The 21,462-nt window shown below is 40.5% G+C and overlaps 5 protein-coding genes and 1 non-coding gene across 14 annotated transcripts in view; 2 read left to right on the top strand and 4 right to left on the bottom strand.

The window, feature by feature from the left end:
• col25a1 (collagen type XXV alpha 1 chain) overlaps positions 1-2,577 on the bottom strand; it is a 143,333-nt gene extending 140,756 nt beyond the window's left edge. For 3 of the 6 annotated variants that reach the window (XM_027277895.1, XM_027277896.1, XM_027277893.1), the window contains exons 1-2: positions 1,755-2,575; positions 1,541-1,610 (exon numbers count right to left, since the gene is read on the bottom strand). In XM_027277895.1, the coding sequence (XP_027133696.1) occupies positions 1,541-1,610; positions 1,755-2,051 (367 nt within the window). In that variant the 5' untranslated portion in view covers positions 2,052-2,575. Of the gene's footprint in view, positions 1-1,540; positions 1,611-1,754 lie in introns of all 6 variants that reach the window. The other 3 variants (XM_027277892.1, XM_027277894.1, XM_019279436.2) reach the window with 2 other exon arrangements.
• Positions 2,578-5,653: 3,076 nt separating this feature from the next.
• saxo2 (stabilizer of axonemal microtubules 2) lies at positions 5,654-7,873 on the top strand. Its single transcript, XM_010753785.3, has 4 exons — positions 5,654-6,041; positions 6,398-6,559; positions 6,707-6,834; positions 6,923-7,873. Exons 1-4 carry the CDS (start codon positions 5,974-5,976, stop codon positions 7,753-7,755), a joined length of 1,191 nt encoding a protein of 396 aa, XP_010752087.3. The 5' UTR covers positions 5,654-5,973; the 3' UTR covers positions 7,756-7,873.
• A 317-nt stretch (positions 7,874-8,190) lies between these two features.
• larp7 (La ribonucleoprotein 7, transcriptional regulator) lies at positions 8,191-12,964 on the bottom strand. The gene is made up of 13 exons (XM_010753799.3): positions 12,813-12,964; positions 12,298-12,515; positions 12,111-12,211; positions 11,897-11,980; positions 11,643-11,807; positions 11,453-11,555; positions 10,987-11,295; positions 10,698-10,851; positions 10,449-10,591; positions 9,896-10,008; positions 9,287-9,446; positions 8,957-9,048; positions 8,191-8,637 (listed from the first exon to the last, which is right to left on the bottom strand). The coding sequence occupies exons 2-13, from the start codon at positions 12,500-12,502 to the stop codon at positions 8,560-8,562; spliced, it is 1,707 nt and encodes a 568-aa protein (XP_010752101.2). The 5' UTR covers positions 12,503-12,515; positions 12,813-12,964; the 3' UTR covers positions 8,191-8,559.
• Positions 12,965-13,518: 554 nt separating this feature from the next.
• LOC104937551 (protein NLRC3) lies at positions 13,519-18,158 on the bottom strand. 2 transcript variants are annotated; one of them, XM_010753810.3, is made up of 6 exons: positions 17,720-18,158; positions 15,703-17,425; positions 15,401-15,484; positions 15,134-15,217; positions 14,766-14,843; positions 13,519-14,679 (listed from the first exon to the last, which is right to left on the bottom strand). In XM_010753810.3, exons 1-6 carry the CDS (start codon positions 18,030-18,032, stop codon positions 14,367-14,369), a joined length of 2,595 nt encoding a protein of 864 aa, XP_010752112.2. In that variant the 5' UTR covers positions 18,033-18,158; the 3' UTR covers positions 13,519-14,366. The 2 variants fall into 2 exon arrangements, with proteins under 2 accessions (XP_010752112.2, XP_027130864.1); XM_027275063.1 differs by having other exon boundaries at positions 17,724-17,809.
• trnai-aau (transfer RNA isoleucine (anticodon AAU)) lies at positions 13,597-13,670 on the top strand. Its single transcript has one exon. It is a non-coding gene; the product is annotated as a tRNA-Ile (tRNA).
• Positions 18,159-18,439: 281 nt separating the features above from the next.
• LOC104937738 (ADAMTS-like protein 1) overlaps positions 18,440-21,462 on the bottom strand; it is a 90,540-nt gene continuing 87,517 nt past the window's right edge. For 2 of the 3 annotated variants that reach the window (XM_019279450.2, XM_019279453.2), the window contains 3 exons: positions 21,261-21,370; positions 20,893-21,113; positions 18,440-20,280 (listed from right to left, as the gene is read on the bottom strand). In XM_019279450.2, coding sequence (XP_019134995.2) covers positions 20,171-20,280; positions 20,893-21,113; positions 21,261-21,370 — 441 coding nt within the window. In that variant the 3' untranslated portion in view covers positions 18,440-20,170. The remainder of the gene's footprint in view (positions 20,281-20,892; positions 21,114-21,260; positions 21,371-21,462) is intronic. The other variant, XM_019279452.2, reaches the window with a different exon arrangement.

Genomic DNA, 21,462 nt, shown 5'->3' with positions numbered 1-21,462 from the left:
ACACTTACTGTATCACATTCCCAGCTGGACTTAGACTGACTGAGACAGACAGATCCCTCTCCATCAAACTTTAAAAGAAGTTGTGAAAACATGTCAGCTTCCTGCAGCATGTAGTCTACCTACTGTAGTGGCTCAGCAGTTACACAGAAAGCAATCTGCAGGAAACAAGCGTAATATTTACATGTGCCTCTCTGAGAGTACTTGGAAATGTTACTAACATGAGCAGTGACGTGTTATTTACAAAGGAAAAATATTGCAGTTCATTCTGTTTTCAAGGACTCCTTTTATCCACATTGCGGATCCTGTTTGACAAACCTTATACTGGTATTCTGTAGACTAATGATTACCAGTGACCTTGTAGACATTTCGTGGGGTTCATAAAAATATTTCACAAGGAAAAATGCATCGCATATACTTGTCCGGTAGAATACTGAAGTAATTTACATATTCTGCAAGTCCTATGAATACCAAGTATGTCCAAAATGTCACTATTTTACGAGCTAAAAAGAAAGATAGCTATTTTCAATTTTGTTGCAGTGCATTTCTCAAATAATCCAGTGTTTTCCTAACATTTTATCTTAGGAAGTAGGAGACATTTAACACTTAATCCTTCTGTTTTTCTAACAGTTACAGACAGAAGATGTGCTATTTCTTTGACACACACGAGAATGAAAAAAAACATGCTGAATGGAGATTAGAGACGTTCATCTGTTGTCCACAACCTTTGGCTGATGTATAATAACAGAGGAAACGCATTCTTATAAGAACTCATTGAAATGTTAAACTTGCACATTATCATCTGAACTTTACAGTAGAACTGGATATGAGCTTATTTTTTCGTGTATATACACGAAAACACCTGCAGGGTTTCTTTCATATATAAAAACTTCCCTTTTCAGCTCATTCTTACTGGAGCTGTCAATCCCATACTGAGGAGCAACATGGACTGCCCCAACGATGCATAATAATCAATATTGTTGTGAAATATAAAAGTCAGAGGGGGGGAAAAAAAGTGATGTTACAGCTCAAACTGTGCAGATTTCCTTTCAAGATTCTGGAACAACATCTCCAACACTGATGCACTAACCCAGCCTTGACTCCATCCCAATATGATCAGAATGCTGACCTGCACTGAAGGAATAAATGTTTCCATCTACTGGTGGAGAATGTGAATTTCAAGAGCTTTTTTTTTTTCCTCCCAAGTGGACAAGTGAGCAGGCAGCATCACAAGTCAAACAGCCTCTCAGCACCTCTATGTATAGACCGCTGTTAAATACCTTTCTTTCTGTTAAGTGTAATGGCCAGTCAGCTGTCTGCATCCTTCACAGTAGACCTCCCCAAACTATCAACACCATCCGGGCAAACGGTCATGTGTCATCGGTTTCAATAAAATAAAATAAAGGACCTGTTCAAAAAGCTCCCATTCATTCTTGCATCAACTCTGTCCGAGTTGAACACAAACAATGGGTTTCAAACCTAGTGTTTCACACACCAACAGAGAACCACAGGTCCAGAATGCATTAGGTGAAAGTAGTTTTACCTGGGGGGCAGTTGCATTCAGGTGATGCTTGTCTGGCAGTCCGGATCTTGACAAAATTCTCATAGGAGCGCTGAAACGTGAAAAGAATGGCATTTTCATTCATATGCACACATGATGCTTTCAAGTGTGGATTTCTTCTTGCTTGTTCACTGAATTAGTGTCAGTCTGTGGTCAATTAAAACAATGAAGTGAAGGAGAACAAGTGCAGTCTTACCTGAGAGAGCAGCTCATCCACTCTTTGCTCAATCAATGAATTAAAATCATCCATGGAGTAGCCGGGGACGCGGAGAAAGGTGTGCTCGCCATTCCCACTCTCCAAATCCACAACCCGGTTCTTAATATCAGCTGCGTTAATGCTCAGAAGAATGCAAAAGGCGACGGACGCCACTGAACATAAAGACGAGATTATGTTCAGCACTGTTGTGCGGTAATATTGTCGCTTCTGAGGCGCCACTTCTTTCTCCATTTTTTCCACGCACTTAGATGCTCCTCTTGCCTCCGCGATCTCCATTTAACTACAACTACACGCGCTGTTGGAAGCAAACTGCATCTGGCGCGGAGTCACGAATTTATGGCACACTCTTCTCTCTGTGTGCGTGTGTGTATGTATCTGTGTGTATGTGTGTGTGTGTGTGTATGCCTGCGACGCGGCGTTCACGTCCAGTGACTTTGTGGTGACAGCGACAGATAGATGAGTGGCGCTCCACTCCGCTCCAGCCAAAAAGCAAGTCAACCTGTCTGACGGCGTGTTGTGGCTCCTGCAAACTTGTTGCACCGAGCCTTGCACAGCAGTGCTACTGCGGAGGAAATTGCTATTATGCACAATAAAGTAGAAAGAGAGGCTGGGGAAATAGAAGGCAGCGCGCATGTAGTGGAGACAGCGTTACCACTCGGAGCGAAAAGCTTTTCCACGGTGCAGGCATGCTCCCCCTCATTACGGCAACAACACGCCTCCAATCTGTCCTAACTGATTAACATAATTTATTGACCCGCTCCTTTTGAGCTCTGGCAGTCGAGAGCGTTCGCCATTAGTTGACATGAAGTGCAGTTATATTGTATTCCTGTCAGATCTCCAGTTATAGAACAACGGAACGCTGCGTAAAGACGCGGTTTCGTTTAGTGAAAAGACGACTTACTGTGAGGGCACTGCAAGACCGTAAACACGTTAAAGATCATAAATCATTAATGGAGTTCTCGTCTTATTTAAAAATGAAGAGGCAGCCAATGTATGGGAACTGTAATGGATTGTTTTGTGCGTAAAAACGCACGGAAATCTTTAAAGCGCTCCTTTAAAGGGTTTGGATGGATAGAGGAACTCACTAAACTGTCCAAATGTGGGGAAAAGCACATCTTATTGGCTGACTGTGTTCAATAGACATCATGTGGAGAGAAGAGAGACACTGAGCCCAGCAAACAGAGATGCTGGCGACCCAACAATCTGTATCCCTTCTGTAACTGTTTGATGCCTTGAATTCTGATTAGATGTTCGTTCATATCTTTTTTTTTTCTGCACACAAATCATTCACATCCTGTGATGCTGTGAAAAACTGGGATGAGAGGAAATGAGAGAGGAAGGATTAATCTAAACATTTTTCCACTTTGCATCAACTCTAATCCACATTCACAACTGAATAGTCTGACTGAACTGCGCATTGATAATCGAATGTATTTACTTGGCTTTGGCACAGCCGTCTGCACAAGTGTTCTTAATGCGTCAAGGCTGAAGGCTGCGATTTGAATTGAATGTACAGACTGTTGCCCTGACTTTGAGCTACCTTTAATATTTAATAAATGAAAAGCAATATCAACATTTATCCCTCTACACTGTTCGCCCACTTCAAAATGCCAGAATGTATTTTTGAGTGATTCTGAGGACACTGAATAGAGAAGTCATTTCTCATATGCAGTCAGAAGTTCTTAATGGACTTCAAATACCCATGTCTTATAGCTCTTTCATGCCCCCTTTTTTGAATTTTAATGCTTTTCTGTCAAAATATATATTCATTCCAAATCACTCAGATTGAAGAATATGCGCACACAGGCACAACTGCAAAGTGGTCTGAGTTATCAATGTGGATATGTTTACCAAAGAAGGGCATTGGTATTTCTTTTTTCTTTTTTTCATTTGATTTATAAATTAGCCTTTAACAGTTCTACATTGCTTAAATTCATGTCTGTCCTCTCACAGACTCTATTATGCTAATGCCAAAATTAGACATTATTGTTTCTGGCATGCAATTTGGAACAAAGTTAAACTACTACATCTGATGGAAATGTATTTTTCAGGTGAAGAGATGTCACATCCAGTGGAAGAATATGTCCACAATAGAACACACTTCCATCCAAGGAGGACTAATGCATTGCCTGCATTGTTTAAATGTTTCTGCACAGTGGCTTAAAGCGCCTTAAATTTCGCTGACAGTGGCACAGAAGATATTGTTTCGTAGCAGAATCTGCAGGCTGCTGGAGTGTAAAGTCTCCTTCATGTAATCCAAAAGATGTGCAGATGGTAAATGCAGACAGGTGACTTGAATTATTCTACATGATCAGGCCTGATTGACATCTCCCTCAGTCTCCTGATAGCTTTGTGGCCCGGTAGCACGGGACATCTTTCCCTTTGGTAATTCTTATTAATAGACTGATGTATGTCCCTACTTGTATTTCATATAAAATGTACAATGCATGAATGTGATTCAGTGTAGTTACTGATTTGTCTCATAGGTACTTTGCATAGGTCAAAGTTAAATCAGGTTAGCCAGGATAGTGTGTCAGAGCTGTTTTTCACCTATTGCGACCAATTACAGACGTTTGAACCTTTGCAGCAATGCAATTCTACGAGGAATACAAAAATGTAACACTATGAGTGAGATATTAGATTCACCAAAGGGTGCTCAATACTGGTACAAAGTCTCTAATTACAATAACTATACATGTTTTACAATAGTACAATACTCAGACACTGTAGTGTACAAATATGTAAAGATGATCAGTTTGCTACATTTTGACAAATTAAATTTAAATTCCTAATTTTTTTCCCTTGTCTTTCTTGTCTGTCTCCTGATGGGTGCTGCATTTTTTTTGTTCATTTGGGGTCTCTTATTATCATTTATTTTCCTTGTATTCTAATCATTATGTTTTACATATTACTCTTACTCTCATATTACTACACTGTTAAAGGTCTAGTGCAGGGGTGTCCAAACTGTTCCACAAAGGGCCGGTGTGGCTGCAGGTTTTCCTTCCAACCAAACAGCAGCACACCAGACTTGACTCATTTAATCAACTGATCTCAGTCTTCAGAGAGTTGACTGGTCAAACTGTGTGCTCTTGGTTGGTTGGAACAAAAACCTGCAGCCACACCGGCCCTTTGTGGAACAGTTTGGACATGCCTGGTCTAGTGTGTCAGATTTAGCTGCATCTAGTGGTGTAATCGCTGAATTGCAATCTCCTCACATCACCCTCACTTGTAAAGGAGAAACAACACTTGAAAGGCCCTAGTTATGAATATTACCATGTCTGCCTTATTCTGAAAATACAGGGCCCCAATCTCACACTGGACCTTTAAGGGCAGATCCACTGTATAGGTCTATGGTCTCCAATCACATCTGTTTTATAATGTCGTATCACCTATGTGCCATATAAAAAATTATAATTTAGATAAAGATATGGTATAGCTCAAGTTCTGTTCAAATCCAATGCCAGAGTCTTGTTACAACTTGTTATTACAACTTTTTATTGTAATAAAAGTCCTAATTAAATTGTTAGAATCTCATGTGGTGTATAATTTTTAAAGGCTTTGGGCGCCATCTAGTGGACAAACACAGCAGCGCACTTGTGTTTGCGGCTTTCATAATCCATAACTTCACATTTGTGAGTGGCAAAATCTCCATGACAACCTCCGCTGGCGTAATCGGCAGTTCACGAGGTCACATTTCCCTCCTCCTCTCCCACCCCCGTGTGCTTGCACTTACATCCTCTCTCTTGTTTTTTTTTTTGTTTTGTTTTTTTTGGACATGGTTGCAAAGTGACAGATGGGAGTCCTGCGACCAAGTCACGTTGCAAGATGCACGACTGCACATTGCATAATCAGCATATTAAGTCTAGTGCTATTTTTAAAAGATGACACAGTCAGGGGTTAGTATCTTACAAACGTGGCCGATCCACCTCATGTAACATTAGTCCAGCTTTGGAATCTTCACCCGCCAAAAAGCGCATCATCACAAGCCGCGTCCTCGCCTTGACAACCGGCCTGCATCAGAGTCATTCCCCGGTGTTTATTTTTAGAAGCTCTCGGCCGCTGCGTGATCCTCTCCTTCAACACACAGCCCATGCTCCTCCGGTCAATAATTCATATGTAGTAAGCCTGCAGCAAAGAGTCAGAGAGCAGACTGCTACAACTACGAACCACTGCCAAAGGGTGCATCATCGGACCAACCATGCACCCCAAAACTATGAAGCAGCGAAATACACGGCACAAGGGCACCCAACAAGCCACAACTGTGAGGTAAGCTCATATGTTTATTGTGTTTTCTGTATGAGATAGCAATTTGGGGGGTTTTTTGTCTTGGAGGGGAAAAAAATCCTTAAAATTAGTTTGTACTTTTTCAAATTTTACATTTTTTTCAATTGAATTGTAGTCTGCAGGATGATTGTTGTTAAATTGCTGCAAAAGTATGTGATCGGGCTGGTTTTATAGGATGTAAAACAAACAAACTTCAGCTTTTTGTCCTGTTTTTACTCGTTTTGTTATTTTACTTGTGATGTCTTTGAGCCTTTTTATGTTTTTAATGCCTTTGTGTGTTTTATAAAGGTTATGCCACAGTTACCTTATTAAAAGTGTCTTGATGCCTCGATTTCTAGGAAGCAATCCATCTCTCAGAAGGGGCAAACACAGGTCCCTATGACCACAGAGTACCAGGAGAGGTACTGTCCCCCACGCTGCCACACCGCTGTCCCAAACGCAAAAAAGAAAGATCCTGAACCTCCACCGAAGGCGTCGGGTGCCGAGGTGACCACGATCAAGTAAGATCTTTTTGTCTTATCTCAATGCATGCATCCTCGTGAAACTTAAGCTGTGAAAAGTTGCCCACACCTTCGAGGACTGATGTTCCGAATGGGTGAGGAGTCCATGATGCACTGCAAATCTCACATGATTAACATGTGTTTCAGATCATACTATGTGACCCAAAACTGGATAAAGAACCCGCCAAAGCCCCCACAGCAATCCATGTCACCCAAACGACCCCAGAGATGTAGTAGTGCATCTTCAATGGAGGACTACACATCAATGTACAAAAGTAAGCAGTCTTACAGTTGCATAAATATAAAACAACAAATATATATACATCCTGATTGAAATCCACCCTCACCATCTCTTGCTTCCAGAACATTTCCAAGCATGGAAAGCAAACAGGCGCCTTCCATTAAAGCTTAGTGACAGTTTAAAAGTCAGTTGTGGATTGGTCGTCCCGCAAGCAAGTCACTCCCAGAAAGGTTCTGTTGCGGCTAACTCTGTCCCACAGGAGGAAAAACCAGAACCTATTGAAAGCATCACCAGCTACAGATCTGAATACATCTCCCATCCAGTGCAGCCCCGGAGACTCAAGGAGAAGCCGGTGTACCAGCCCATCAGATGTCTGCCATGGGCTGCTTTGCCCCCAAAGCCCCCAAAGCCCCCAAAAGCAGCTTTGGACATAAACCAAAAGTTTTTTGACCATGCCAATGAATTCTTGGAGCAATTCAAGACCTGGTCCCTTGAAACCAAGTTTTGTGGCCAAGGCAAATCCAAAGACTCCAGTGTACCATCAGATCGCGAGTTTGTCTTCACATCACGTACAGAGCATAAAGCAGACGAGCCGCAGCAGACCAAACCAATCCTGCCATCGGTGCAAACCAGTGAGAAAAGCAAGGCGCCCATTCAGATGACTACGATGAAGGAGTGTTACAAAGCTTGGGACACACCCAGACGCTTCCCCAGTGTCAAGAAAACCACAGTATCAGTGGGCACGCCTAAGCCTGCCGAGAGCTCTCCCAAACCCAATGAGACTGCAGTCTGTGATAACACAGACGCTCCTGAAAACACTCCTGCTGAGCACGGAGTATTTTCCGGCTTTGAATCCATCTCAAACGGGGCTGAAGAATGCAGGAGGTTCTGGACCACCTCTCTGGACACAGGAGCGACTTGGCCCGATGGTGACATATTTGAGGAGCCATCTTAGGGCCAACAAATCATCAGCTGAATGGTTTCTAGAAGTTAAAGGTTTCCTGGAGACCAGACTGATGATGAGATGTGGTGCTGCCACATTTACACCAATAAAAAGCCATAAATAGAACTGATGTTATGTAACAGCAGCTATTTTTATATTAGTAAGCATCTCGATGATACTCAGCAGTCCACCTGATTTAGAGTGTGATGTAATCTACAATATTAAGACAATTTATATTTATGTTAAGAAACAGCTAAATATGCTCCATCACAACATGTATCCTCTGAATAATGAATGGTGTGTTAAACTATAACTTGGAGCCAATGTTTCACAACTACAAGAACTTATTGTAATAGTTGAGATGGAGTACATGAAGGTTGCTACTCATATTCCCTGTTAAGAAAAACATTGTTTACCCTTTCAAACAAACTTTAGAAGTAAAATAGATACTGTAATGATCAAATAATGATATTTTATTAAAAAAAACAAAAAGGCAAATATCTTCAAAAAGGTAATGCCACAACTTGTCCACATTTTGACTGGAAGAACTTTCAAATTAATCATATTTACATCACATACAGAATCTTTTTTTTAAAAAAAAGGTTACCAATTAAAAAAATACCACCATGTCTTTATGCATAGCAGCATCCCACATTATCTCGGGGGCTCCAGTGCAAACGAAAACAAAAAAACATAAAGGGGACATTTTAACAACACTTGATCAAGTTTCCATTCAGTTTTCTTCCAGCTAAGAACTGTCCCCTCTTTAAACAAAGTCGTCTACGCACGGTCTTCAAAAACTAGTTTCAGCAGCGGTCAGTCTTCTTGGAAACGGATGTGCTTATTAGCCTCCTTTGCACGGGCGACGATGATTTTTTCGGCTTTGGATATGAGCTGAAGTGTGACAAGAAAGTGAGAAATTAGATGCGATAACAGAGAATGTGTGTGTTCATATGCCAAAACGATTCAACGTATCAGTCCGTGTCTAAAAATGGATCCGATTCAGGATAAGCTGCTTACAAATAATGCATGTCTGACAAATCTGTTGAGTTTGTTTTTGTGCATTCTGAATATTACCATGTGGAGCAGGGCATTAAGATTATGTATCCCAAATTTCCAAATAACAGCCTCTTGTTTACGTACGTCAAAATGGAATAACTGATCAATATTATATTGTTGTGCACAGTAATATGTAGGTGTTCGTATTTTTCACCTTCTCTGTGCCCCGCTTCTTCTCCCTCGGACGATTCAGCTTGACTTGGCGGTCCACTAGGATCTTCTGCCAGTACCTTTGCTCATGGTCACCTTTGAACAGCATTGAATGGAGATTTATTATGTTACACCATGACTCAAAATCCAATCAACGATTGTCAGGGCTTCGAGGTGGTAAAATTTTAACTATGAAACCTTTTGAAAAACAGAACTTGAGATGGGCTGATAGATACCCGACCTAATAAATTATTACCACTATCATCAATTATGAAAGTGCCAGCTTACTCATCCACATCCTCGCCTTAACTTGAAGTAAACGCAAAGTTGATACCTGAGAGGATCTCGAGCTTCCAGCTGTGCTCTTTCTGTAGCTCTGCTCGAGCGTCACTGATGACTTTAGCGTCTTCTGGGGTGTGAAAGCGGATGTGACCCTCAGCATCTCCTTCCAAGATGTCAATGTACGCCACCGGTGATATTTTGCACAGAGCATCCTACGCAAAATAATCCACAAGGAATATTAAATGAGATTCAACTGAGATGCCTCACTTAGAAAAAAACGTTTTTTTAACAATCAATTATCTGTGAAAGAGGCCAAACAGACCAGTGCTGCTTGTTTGGTGAATGTTACAGAATACAACAAACACACTGACCTGACTAGTCTAACCTGACTATTTTGCTTTGAATTCACAGAAGGGTCAAATTCCTTCATTATTTAAAATTATGTCATTATTTCACGATGACAGAAACTTAATTATCAAAAAGGGAATTCAGAAATGTGTATATCCAACTAAGGGTGATGGAAATTAATTAAATTCATGAGAATATGAACAAAAAACAGAGTTAACTTGAGTGCCAACAAGAGAAAAGACAAGCTTTTTGACATTTTTAAAAAATTTGATAACCAAATACAGATGATAATTATAATGGAGTTATACTGTACTTTGATGAACTTCCTCCCTGGTAGCGGCTTGCCGTCTGTAATCTTCATGATGACACCACAGGTAAACTGAGGGCCTTGGTTAGCTGCTTTCTCACTTTTGTTACTCTTCTCCACTACAAGAAGAAAAAACACAAACACACATTATCTCATTAAACAGAACAGAGCCAAATATTTATTCTGAACAGCAGCTGGACGCCGCTCCAGATACCCCGAGAATGTGTTAATTATTACGAGGAAAACATTTGCTGTCTTTGTCTTCACTGAGTATTGCATGTAAAATGCACTGAATGTGTCAACTGTGTAAAATTTAGATTTTTTTTTTTTTAAAGAAAGTTTCCTTTTTCACAAAAAAAACTAAATTTTTGCCAAAATTCCAGGACACACTTGGAAATGCCAAGATTCATGCTTGGTTTCGTACAACATCTTCTTGTTTTCAACTCCCGGAAACATGAAAATGGGATCACTTTTGACATGACTGTATGTGAGGTGAATCAACCCCTCTTATGGCAGTGATTTTTCAAACTGAACTGACATAAAAAAAAAAAAAACTCACTGTTTCCATCTTGAGGCTCAGTGTCTGTCTCCATGAGACTCTTGTGCTCCTTGTGATCGATCTTAGTCATGCACTTCTTTAGGGACATCATGCTGCGCTTCTGCAAGGCCAGATACTCATCCTTCAAGTCAAGCCACTCCTTCCTTAATGTGGACAAAACAAGAGAGATTTGCAGCAGTTGTTTCCAGTTATTAATCCATTATTGTTTATGCATTAAAAATAAAAATAAAAAGCGATGTAGGTTCTTACTTTGACAGGACACGGAGTGGGATGACCTCCTCCCCGATTTTCAGTTTCTCCTTGTGTTTCTTTTTTCGCTTTCTCTTTGCCTTCACTGTGGAGTCATCTCTGTTTTCTTTCCCTTCCTCAACACCGGTCTCTGAGTTGCTTTGAGAAAGCAGATCTGAGAAGGGGGAATAACACAGTTAACACAATTAACCCGTGGTTACACCGCTGGAAAAAATTAAATCGTATTTTTAGATTGTGAAAAGAGGAAGCAGAGAGAGCAGAAAAGGTCAAACAAGTTGTGATTACTGACTCGACTTTGTTGTGTCTGTCTCCTTCTTTCGATCGTCACATTCACTTGTCTTTCTTATTTTGGATGGCAGTTCACTTTCAGATCCATCTGCGGTCTGTGATCGTCGCCTTTTTTTCTCAGACAGTTTGCCCGGCGTCCTCTGTGTGGCGGCCACCTCTGGTTCAAACTCCACCGTTGCTGAGCGCTTCCTCTTTTGATCCGACTGCTCCGTCTCCATCACCTGTTCTTTGGCTTCTTCAGCAGAAGCCTGTGCTGCGGCACCTTCTTTTTTCTTCTTCTTCTTTCGCTTTTTCTTCTCCTCTTCTTCCCCTACAGTACAGGTCACAATGTGAGGAGCATCGACACACCGAATCACACACAGATGGCGTTTTTCTTGATATCTCGACAGTAGATTTGTCATGAGTCAGGGTTTTTTTATGTTTGTAGGGGGTAGAGAGAAGCAGAAATGTGTTTTAACTCATCGTACCTGAGGGTGGATTGTCGGCTGGCTGAGCAATGGCCTTTCCTTTTTTCGTCTTGGGGAAAATCCCAGGCTTCCTGGGAGCGTCTTCAGGGGGGTTGTTCAGCATCTGTTTCAAAAATTAAAAGATTTCTGTGAATTTTCTTTCTTCCCCCCCCCAAAAAAACAAACTATAATATGATAAATTAGTTCTCACCTCTATGGCTTTATGTGCTTCTTCTTCTTTCTCAAACTCTACAAAGGCAAACCCCTTGGAGTCTCCAGAGGACTTGTATCTGGGGATGCTGACATAAACCACATTCCCACATTTTGTGAACACTCTCTCTATCCAGCTGTGCGTCACATCCTTTGGCAAAAGTTCCTTAAAAAAAAAGAAATGTGAGGTTTAACCAAAGTATTACTATGTGAACATCAAATTAAAATGAGAACAATGAAACCACGGATTTTTACCACATAGACTGTGCGGCTGTCAACATTGTCTGGTACTTCTCCAATTGGAAGCTGACGCCTTACTTTATTCCCCTCTAGGTTAACCTGAAACAAAAGAGAGTCGTGTTTGCTGCATTCAGTTTCAGTTCAGAGCCATGAACAATCTCTGTTCTGACGCAAGTGAAAAGAAAAGTAAATCCTGAAAGAAATATTGACAGGATTCACTTGGCAGTACCTCGACTACGGATGAATTTTTCAGTGCTCTTGCAATCAGCTTGGTGTCAGTTGTCAGCTTCTTCATCCGATTGAAGTCCGCCAACACAGACAGATCAACATCTGAGGAGAAAAAGACAACACGCGTAAGACAAACGGTGTCCAAACTCAAGCTGGATATGTGTTGCTGATACTTTAAAGCCCCTCACATCCATCATCTGACTCGTCGATGAGTTTTTTCAGGAAGCGGTCTTTGTGCAGGTTGACATCTCCGAACCAGAACTCCACCTGCTTCTTCACATCACCCAGCAGCTGTTTGACACGGGACCTCTTCTTCTTTTCCATCTCCTTGTTCTTACTGGAGGGCTCTGCGGCACCAGCACCACCATCTCCCCCCCTCTCTGTGCTGATCATCCTGTGGACCAGACTGCAACACGACACACATGAGACAAAAAACAAACAAACAACAACACAAGAATGAAGCTTCTGCGTTTCATGTGAAGACAAAAACAAACACACGCCCCTTGAACAGCTTCAACACCGTCAGGTGATCACTGTGTTAGCCCACCTAGCACCTCCGTTAGCACGCACAGTTGTTTGAGTTGGAAACATTTCGCGGGTTGTGACACTTTTAAAAACGCTGCGGTCTTTGCCCACTTGCACTTCAAACTCACGTCAAGCTTTCATTTTATATCGCATCGACTTATTAATTCACCAAACTCACCCAGTGCGAGCTCAACGAAGAGTCCGACGTGACGCTCTACATGAAAATAAATAACACATTAAACATTAGCTCGCTGGCTAACTTTCTGCGAGACGTCGCAGAGTGAACTCGTCATGCCAGGAAACAACTTCCGGTAGATTATTCCCAAAATAAAATGCACAAGATAGTAGATTATTCCAAAATAAAATGCACAAAATGGTAGATTATTCCAAAATAAAATGCACAAGATGGTAGATTATTCCAAAATAAAATGCACAAGATGGTAGATTATTCCAAAATAAAATGCACAAGATGCGTTTGTATGAACATCGTTTTCAACGTTTTATTGACAGTTGTGCACAATTTACAATACATACTGGTTATATTTGTTTTTTTATCATAGCACCTTACACACGTTTATCAAATGAATCCAATGCCCTTCACACAAAAGTAGAATAATAAATAATGAATAAATAGAAAAGTCATCGATGTAATAACGTACATTAAGAAATAACGGTTTAAAAACAGACAGTTAGAAAATACAACGCAACAATATGTAAACAAATCCCCTGTTTAGTAAATGGTTTCACTTGTGATCTTATTTGGAAAGGAAAAGATCCACATCCGGTAAGTTAAGCGCACGCGAGAGGTTCATTAATATCTCGAGGTTTTCAGACAAACAACCAGCGAGCTACTACTGAAGAAAAAAAACACTGTGTCTGCACATTTCTTGTATACATCTTCAGACTAACTATGTTTTCAGACTTAGTCATGTATCATGGGTAATAGTCACGAAAAATCACGTGGCCGGTTAGCTCAGTTGGTTAGAGCGTGGTGCTAATAACGCCAAGGTCGCGGGTTCGATCCCCGTACGGGCCAATAACTGTTTTTTAACTAAGTTGATATTCACACCGGGCATAGGTTTCCCCAATGGAAATATGTACCAAACAGTTTGTATGTTGCTTGGTAACCAAGGCCAGCAAATCACCCTTGAGACTGAGCTGTAGTACTTCTTGGAATACAATGAGCATGTATCAATCTTATTTGAAGAAATGTTACCTCAGTGGGTTTTACTTACTCTAATGAGGCTCAATGAGTTAACTGTTAACCATTAAAGAAATGTTTGAAATGCATTAACCGTGTAAACGGTACCTGTTTTTCCCTTTTGTGCTCCGCAACCAGTTTGTTTTGCACAAAATATTCAGCAGTGTTTGTAGTCTGAGTAGTATTGACCAATTTATGTTTGAGTGGGATTTGGATGCAACAGTCCATGTGGAGAACAAAACACATTATTGAAATCCAGATTAGGTGATAATCAGTCATAATCTAGGTGACACTTTAGCTTCTTTTTTTTTTAGCGTTTTAAAAAGTTATGTAGATATCTGTTTAAAGAGGTAAAAATTTCATCTATCAAGTTGCTAATCAGACTGCAGAGGAAGTCTTGGACCAGGCATCTGTTAGCCGTTTTCAAGATCTCTGCTGGCTGCACTGGACATTGCCCTCACAGGGGTTAAATTGCCATCAGATGATAGCCAATATTTGACCTTATAGCTTATAGCTGTGTACATCTGTCTGTCAGAGTTTCAGAATGCCCTCAAACTTTTTGAGCTTCTTGCACATGTCATCCTCGGTGCAGCACTCAATCCTGCGCTCAATGAGGTTTGACAGTTCTTTGTAGAAGGCCTTTGCCCACTGGGCTTCTAAGCAGTGGACTGGAACGTTGCACACTTTGTGGAGTACCATCACTAACTTCTCGTTGCTGCTGACCTCACACCTTTTAATGACCCATTCCCCCCATGATTCCCATGTTTCATCATCCGTGAAGTTCACAGTTATGCTGTCATCATTGTAAAAGGTCTCTGAGTCAGTCTGGTCATTCCATATGGCCCTGTAGGATGAGAGAATCAATATAGGTTTCAGAAAATGGAAAACATGGACTTAGAATTATCTGTTTACAAAAAGTAATTCACTCACACAACTTTTTTCAGAGGATTTGGTGTCAAATCACTGAGTGACAGCAGACCTGTGTCACTTACTCGGTTCCCCTCCATCCTGTGAATCCAAATAGGTCATCGTAACTCAGCAATGTTGTTTTTACAATTTAATACATTTAATTTAAGACATGAATAAGTCAAGAAACCTTTAAATAACCTTCACTTGTGGACTTTTAGCCATAATTACATTTGCATATTATATGTGCGTTAAATTTATAGCCATTAAAATGAACTGGAGTGCAGATGACGAAACAGGAATTGTATTTCATTTCATTTCATCCCTGCCAGCCTGGAAACTTCCCCAAATACTCATGACATATTGAATCATACCTCTCACGAGTTTCTTACCACAATTCTTGTAGCTTCCTTTTTATCCGTATGGCACTAGACAGGGTCAGTAGTTCTTCATCACCAATGTTTGACCAACCAAGTCTAAAATGGGTAACAGGAAGTGTGAAACACAGCCTGGGTGATTTTTTTCTTTAGATTTTATTCTCTCAAATAAAGAATGATTGTACTCTTTATGTCTTCTTATGGCTTGTAGTCATTTTTAAATGAGAAAGCAAGATGATTTTTTTATTGTTAACAAAAGCTTGTAAAATCAATTTATCTTACCCTAGGCAGGTTAGACTTTCTGATCCTTGCAGCACATCGGCAATGACCTGAACTGCTTCCATATTTAGGTTGTTTTCACCCAGCCTTAAAAGAGAAAATAATAATAATAATGAGTCAGTGCACAAGCCACCTTACTGTATATATTCCTCTGATGGTGCTGTCAATTCAGACTGCATGACGAGCAATATGTTTTACCCACATGGAACTGCAAAGTTTAGAAAAAATAAACTTATAAAATAACCACAGATAAAATAAAGAAAAGTCAATGTGACAATGCAAATCAAATTTTACCTGGAACTCACCAAAGATTCTCACATCTGAGCAGGAGGGGCTCAATATCTCTAAGTGCCTCGTAGCTTACTCCCGTCCCTGTTAGATCCAGCTCTAATATTTTGCCTTTTGTAAGATTTAGGAAGTACTTGATGGTGTTGTAATCCATTTGGGAGAGTGTTTCATCACTAACATTAACTCGTAGTGTCTTTGGTTGTACAGCAAGGGCCAAAGAGGGGTCCTGTTGCTCAAATAGGCAGTGTAAATGGTTTAAGATATGGCCCCCACTCTCACAGAGAATTGTAAGTTCTCTGATGATCCTCTGACGATAGGTTTCTACTTTTTCTTTATGGCAACACAGTCCTACCTGCCTCAACAGAAGATTAGCATTGCGTTCAGAGAGAATTCCAGACAGGAAACGGTTGAAAAGGTCCAAATGTCCATAGGTGGACCCCTCTGCAGGATTTGTGGTGTGCCGAAGTGTATCAGGTAAAGGATGATCCGTCACTGCACAATAAACTGCCGCAAAGAATTCTTGAACAGTAAGGTGTGCAAAAGAGTAAACCTCTTCAGTGTAGCCGGGCTCTTGTGTCACTGTCTTGTCAAGGAAGGTACTTACAAGGCTACATCCCTCTAACGCTGCAACATCGCGGTCACTGCTGTAGAATAGTGTTTGATGCTCCATCAGTTTTTGGAAGGCAAGTCGACCAAGCTTCAGTACAATATCCGACAGCTGCTGGGCGGCCCCTGGTCTTTGCTCTTGAAGAAATGTTTCGGCTCTCGTTTGAGTGTGAGAGCGAAGCAAGGCAACTAGATACTGCATATAAATGTCTGTCATGGTCTTGGGGCTCTCTCTACAGAGGTCTTTGCTTTCTTTGAGGAGGCAGCATACAATGTAGCAAAATGCAGGTATGTAGCACAGTGTCAGCATTAGTTCATTCTCTGATACCACAGCGAGCATGCGGTCCGCAAGGGCACTGTCTTGGAAGTAATGTGAGAAGAAATCTTGAACTTCAGCCAAGGAGAAGCCAGCAATGAGCACAAAGCGGTCAATGCAGCCTACGGGGATGTGGTTGATAGCAGCAGGTCGACTTGTAACCATGACAGAAGCGTTGGGTAGCAGTTCACCTTGAATCAGACTCCCAAAGACCTCCACCACCTCTGCATCTTCATCTGGCTCAGTTACAAATACGTCTACATCACAGCTCCTGTAGTGTTTGAACTCATCAAAGCCGTCCAAAATTATCAGCAGTTTGTCTTCATTTGCTAAAATGTTATCCAGTTCCTTCGCCAGGTGCCTATTTTTACGCAAGACCATCTCCTGGAGGTTTGTAGGTTTGTCGATAAGGTTCAGGTCTCTGAAGGTCATGTGAATAATGAAGTCAAATGCAAGATTGTCCCTGTTTCCCCCAAAATCAAACAGCATCTTCTGCACCAGGATGGTTTTTCCGATACCCGCCACCCCTGTCACCAGAACTTTCTTGACTGGACTGTTTCCATTTGTGCTTGAAAAGAGTTTAGCTGGTGTGATTTTCCTATGCACTACTGACTTTTGCTGCAAACATAGTCGGTTTTGTCCAAAAGTTAGAACCTCATGTTTTTTTATGTCCAGTCCCTGGTGTCCATCAACCAACAAGAGATTGACATAATGTTCAGAAAAAAGGATTTTCTCTCCGTGCCGAGTGTTGTAGAGGAGCATGCTCTCACTCCGGCGCCTGAGGACATCCTTATGCTTTTGTTTGACTTTGTTATACTCTGCAAAAGGAGATTAAATAATTCATATTTAGTTTCTTACAAGGTTCAAGGTTCAGGTAGCATCCTTTATCATTCTACAGTGCAGAGTTGTACGAGTACAGCAAAATGGATAACCCAAAAGTGAAATAGGTCAAGTTGGACCATAAAATGTATATTTAAAAAAAGCAAAAGAATAAATAAATAAATACATCAATATACTGTTTATATGAACAACATAATGTTATTCCTGGTGTTTAACTCACAGCATTATCATTTCAAATATGTACAATGACATCTGCAGGTTTGAATTCATACCTACGGACTGAAGCTGATCAGTGTTCCCTTCTTTGGAGTTTGTCTGTGCTTCTTGCTGATGATGGCTGCTAACTGAGAGAAAAATTTTAGCTGCTTCCTCTCCTTTACACTCCAGAATATCCAACACCTTTCTTACTCTTGCACGTGGCCCAGAGCAGCTCAACACCTCCTCGCGGTCATCACGAGTGAACACCTCCCGGCATACTAAGATGTCCAGCAGAGAGTCAATCCGTCCCTCTAGTTCATCTATGAGAGAAACTCGCAGCACCCTGATTGTTGTCAAACAAGAAGTACAACCATTCCTTTCCACCATAACTGATCTGAAAAAATCCTCAGTACAGTCTACAATCTGATGTTGTATAGCGAATTTCCTCTCATTGTTTAGAAGGGTCCTGTGGTTGCATGTCGTGTTTCCAAAGCAGAGAAGTAGAATGTGAAGTGTGTTGTAAATATGGAAAGAGGAAGTGCTTTCACCTTAACTAACTCTCGGATGGGCTGATACGTACAGATACGTCATAATTATGCATGCAGTCTTGAATGTCTTGTTTTTCTGGTTCATGCTAGAACCTCCCATTAGTAAAATGCACACACTTCTATATTGTTCAAGAGGACATTAATGGTTCAGTGTAATGATTTGACAGAAATGGCAGCAGTCGCAGTGCAATACACCCACTTTAATACGCTAACTTGCTTATTCAAATAATCACAACAAACAGACTGTAAAAGGAATGTATTTGGTTTTATTTCATGATTAACCAGGCATGAGCAGAGAGCAAAACATCAAGTCACCAGCAGAGGGTCCCCATTGCATGCACATCAAATACCAAAAGAAACTGAAGGGAAATGAATACTTAAAACCCACCACTGTAATTATTTACAAAACTATGCACAAGAACACACATGAAAATAAATAGTTAAAAGGACAAAACAAATATCTACATAACTTAAGAGCATAAGTAATATGTTAATTATGTTTTCCTCTCATAAAATCAAATAATCACACCTTAATGAAAGGCTAAGTAGTCTCCTGCTAAGGTATGTTTCACACTTGATGATGATGAATTGTGGAACCCAGGACATAATGTAAAAAGTGCAAACCCTGTCTATCTGGCCCAGTAATGTAATTATGGTATGTTAATGATGATCTTTAAACACAGTTGAAGAGTTACATAAGAACTGTGAAATGTAACTTCCTAAAATGTCACACTAAAGCGAAAAATATCATTTGGTGGACAGGACCCGAGCTTTATTAGCTCAGTGTGGAACTATTATTTTCACCTCACGTTTAAACGTGCTGTAACGTCACGTAAGTGGTTAAAGGGACATTTTAACAAATATCTTAAATCAAGAAAACAAAATATATAAACAATGTAACTTTACAAAGAAAAACTCTACAAGCCATGTTCTTAACAAAGACTTGGATGAGTTGAGTGCAAAATAAGTGTCTTTTTTTTTCCCAAAAATTGACTTGCTTCAGTCATACACCTCCATAGTGCAACCCATGCAAGATAAATCTTTATCATGTCCTACTTTTTATTCAGCCAAAATTACACTTAAAACATATGCAATCCTAATTTCTTTTTTCTTCCAATGACTTGACCAAAACGTGTGGCCAGCCTGTGCTAAATGACTCGGTGATGATCTGTTTCCCATGCGGCTGATAGCAATGTATACTATTTATGAAACATTAGACTTTTCGTCATGTTAGTCATTTCCAATTTATATACAGCATTATGCTGTATTTTGGTTTAAAAACAAGTTTACCCATATCTCATTAATAAAAGCTTATTTAGCATAAAAACTATTTATCAACACTGTTTTGGAGACCATTACAATAAAGGTGAACACACAACTATCCAGTGGTTATCAAAAGCCCTGGGGTTTACCCAGAATCCCTGGGTATTAAATCAATCAATTCAAAGTATAGGAATTACATATTTGTGTAGTGTAAGCTCAATTGCATGATAATGCACCCTATTTTGCACATGAAATGATTGTGCAGTACTATTGTTCCATTTGTTTTAGGAAACTACACCCACATCCCATGGTGGGCAAATTGTTAGTCACCAGTCTAATGCGTCTTTATGAGTTCCCCTTTATGAAACACTGCAGTCACACTTTTATCACTTGCATAATTTAGGAAAGCTGTTGGCATGAACTTCAGATTTTAAAAAAAGAAATAAAACTGAAGCCTTCATTAACAGTCACGTCACTCCTCTCAAAACTTTCAAATTCAAACCCACACATGATATCTTTGAGGACAGTAGATCACAGCCTTTCTAGGTATGACCATACAAACATTCCTCCAAACTCATCTCCATCCAAGACTGATCATTGAAGACCATTGTGGGTCTAAGGATGGGGCATAGAGGTTTCTAGTCTCTGTTGGCCGTTTGTGGATCTTCCCCAACATATCTAGGTTGTCCATGGCCCTTGTGTTACATCCCGGCCTCAGGTATTTAGGCAGGAATGACAGCAGCGGCTCTTAAACTGGGGCAGTGGACAAAGCTCCAGCTGTCTGACCTTCTCACAGTACCTTGTGCTGTCTCGACACTCTCCTGCTGAGGTACACAAAGGTTACAGTTTACACATATATATTCTTCTGGGTTACAGGATCAGTTCATCAAAATCCAAAATATTCTCTTCTTTTTGCTGTGTGTAGCCATGCAGTTTTAAGGGGAGAAGATGCAAAATTCCAACTTCTGAAAAGTCTCCCAGTCATATTTAATTTAGGTTAGTGGAATTTCATGTGTGCTTTTCAAAGCACTGACAAATGTCAGCAAGATGGGGAACTGTCTGTGAGGTATTCAGGCTGGGACTTTTTCTGGGAATACCTGGAAGTGATTTGGAGTACCAGAAGAGACTTTTTAGAAACATGAAACTATGTTCATTATGGGTTGGAGCCATTAAGGGCCACCATTTTACTAGTTTATTTAGGGCAAAGCTTAAAAAGTATCTAATTATTCATGTGTTCAGAACAGACCAACAGCACTGTGTTGAGCTTATTTTCACCTCTAAAATACGCTTTTCAGAGGACATTTACATATATATCACTTTCAACATATGCAATTATACTACAATGCATATGTGATCCAACAGATAATGAATTTTTAAAATCAAAATGTTTAACCATTATGTATTATATCTACACCTTTAGTGAAACCTTTTCTCACCTCTGCCACAGGACAAAATATTGCATCTCTGCCAGCTGGGAGGTCGTGGCCTCCACATGCAGTGATGTTCACGTGTGGCCTTTCCAGTTCGACGGTGTGCACAGGTCACCTGGCGTGACTGGAAACCATGCCTCCCACAGGTGGCGGTACACTGCGTCCATGGGCCGATATGCCAATGAAGGGCACAATTCTCTGTAGAGCAATTCCTCAGGGAGCTGGGCCTTAAAATACAAACATATACTGTATAAAGAAAAGGGTCTAAAAGTGGTCATAATACTTTCCCCTGAAAGACAAGGTATCACTGTACTTTGTTATTGTACATCAACTGCTGATATAGAGTATACTTATATATTATGATCCATATTTACCTCTGGAGTCCACTACACATCCTGTTGGGGACTTTGGTGCCATTTGTGTCCTGACAGAAAACATGGCGATGCTGTGTGGCCAAACTGGGTCCCACACATTGACCATGACACTAAAATAGGAGATAGAATGATGTGAAGGGATTTATACAGAACAAAAGGTGACTTCCCTGACTACAATGTGTAAAGGATAGATAAAGAAAGG

This window comes from Larimichthys crocea, chromosome III (assembly GCF_000972845.2).
Source record: "Larimichthys crocea isolate SSNF chromosome III, L_crocea_2.0, whole genome shotgun sequence".
Taxonomy (NCBI): Eukaryota; Metazoa; Chordata; class Actinopteri; family Sciaenidae; genus Larimichthys; species Larimichthys crocea.
Note: the sequence above shows the minus strand (reverse complement) of the source record. Positions and strands in the feature narration are given on the sequence as shown.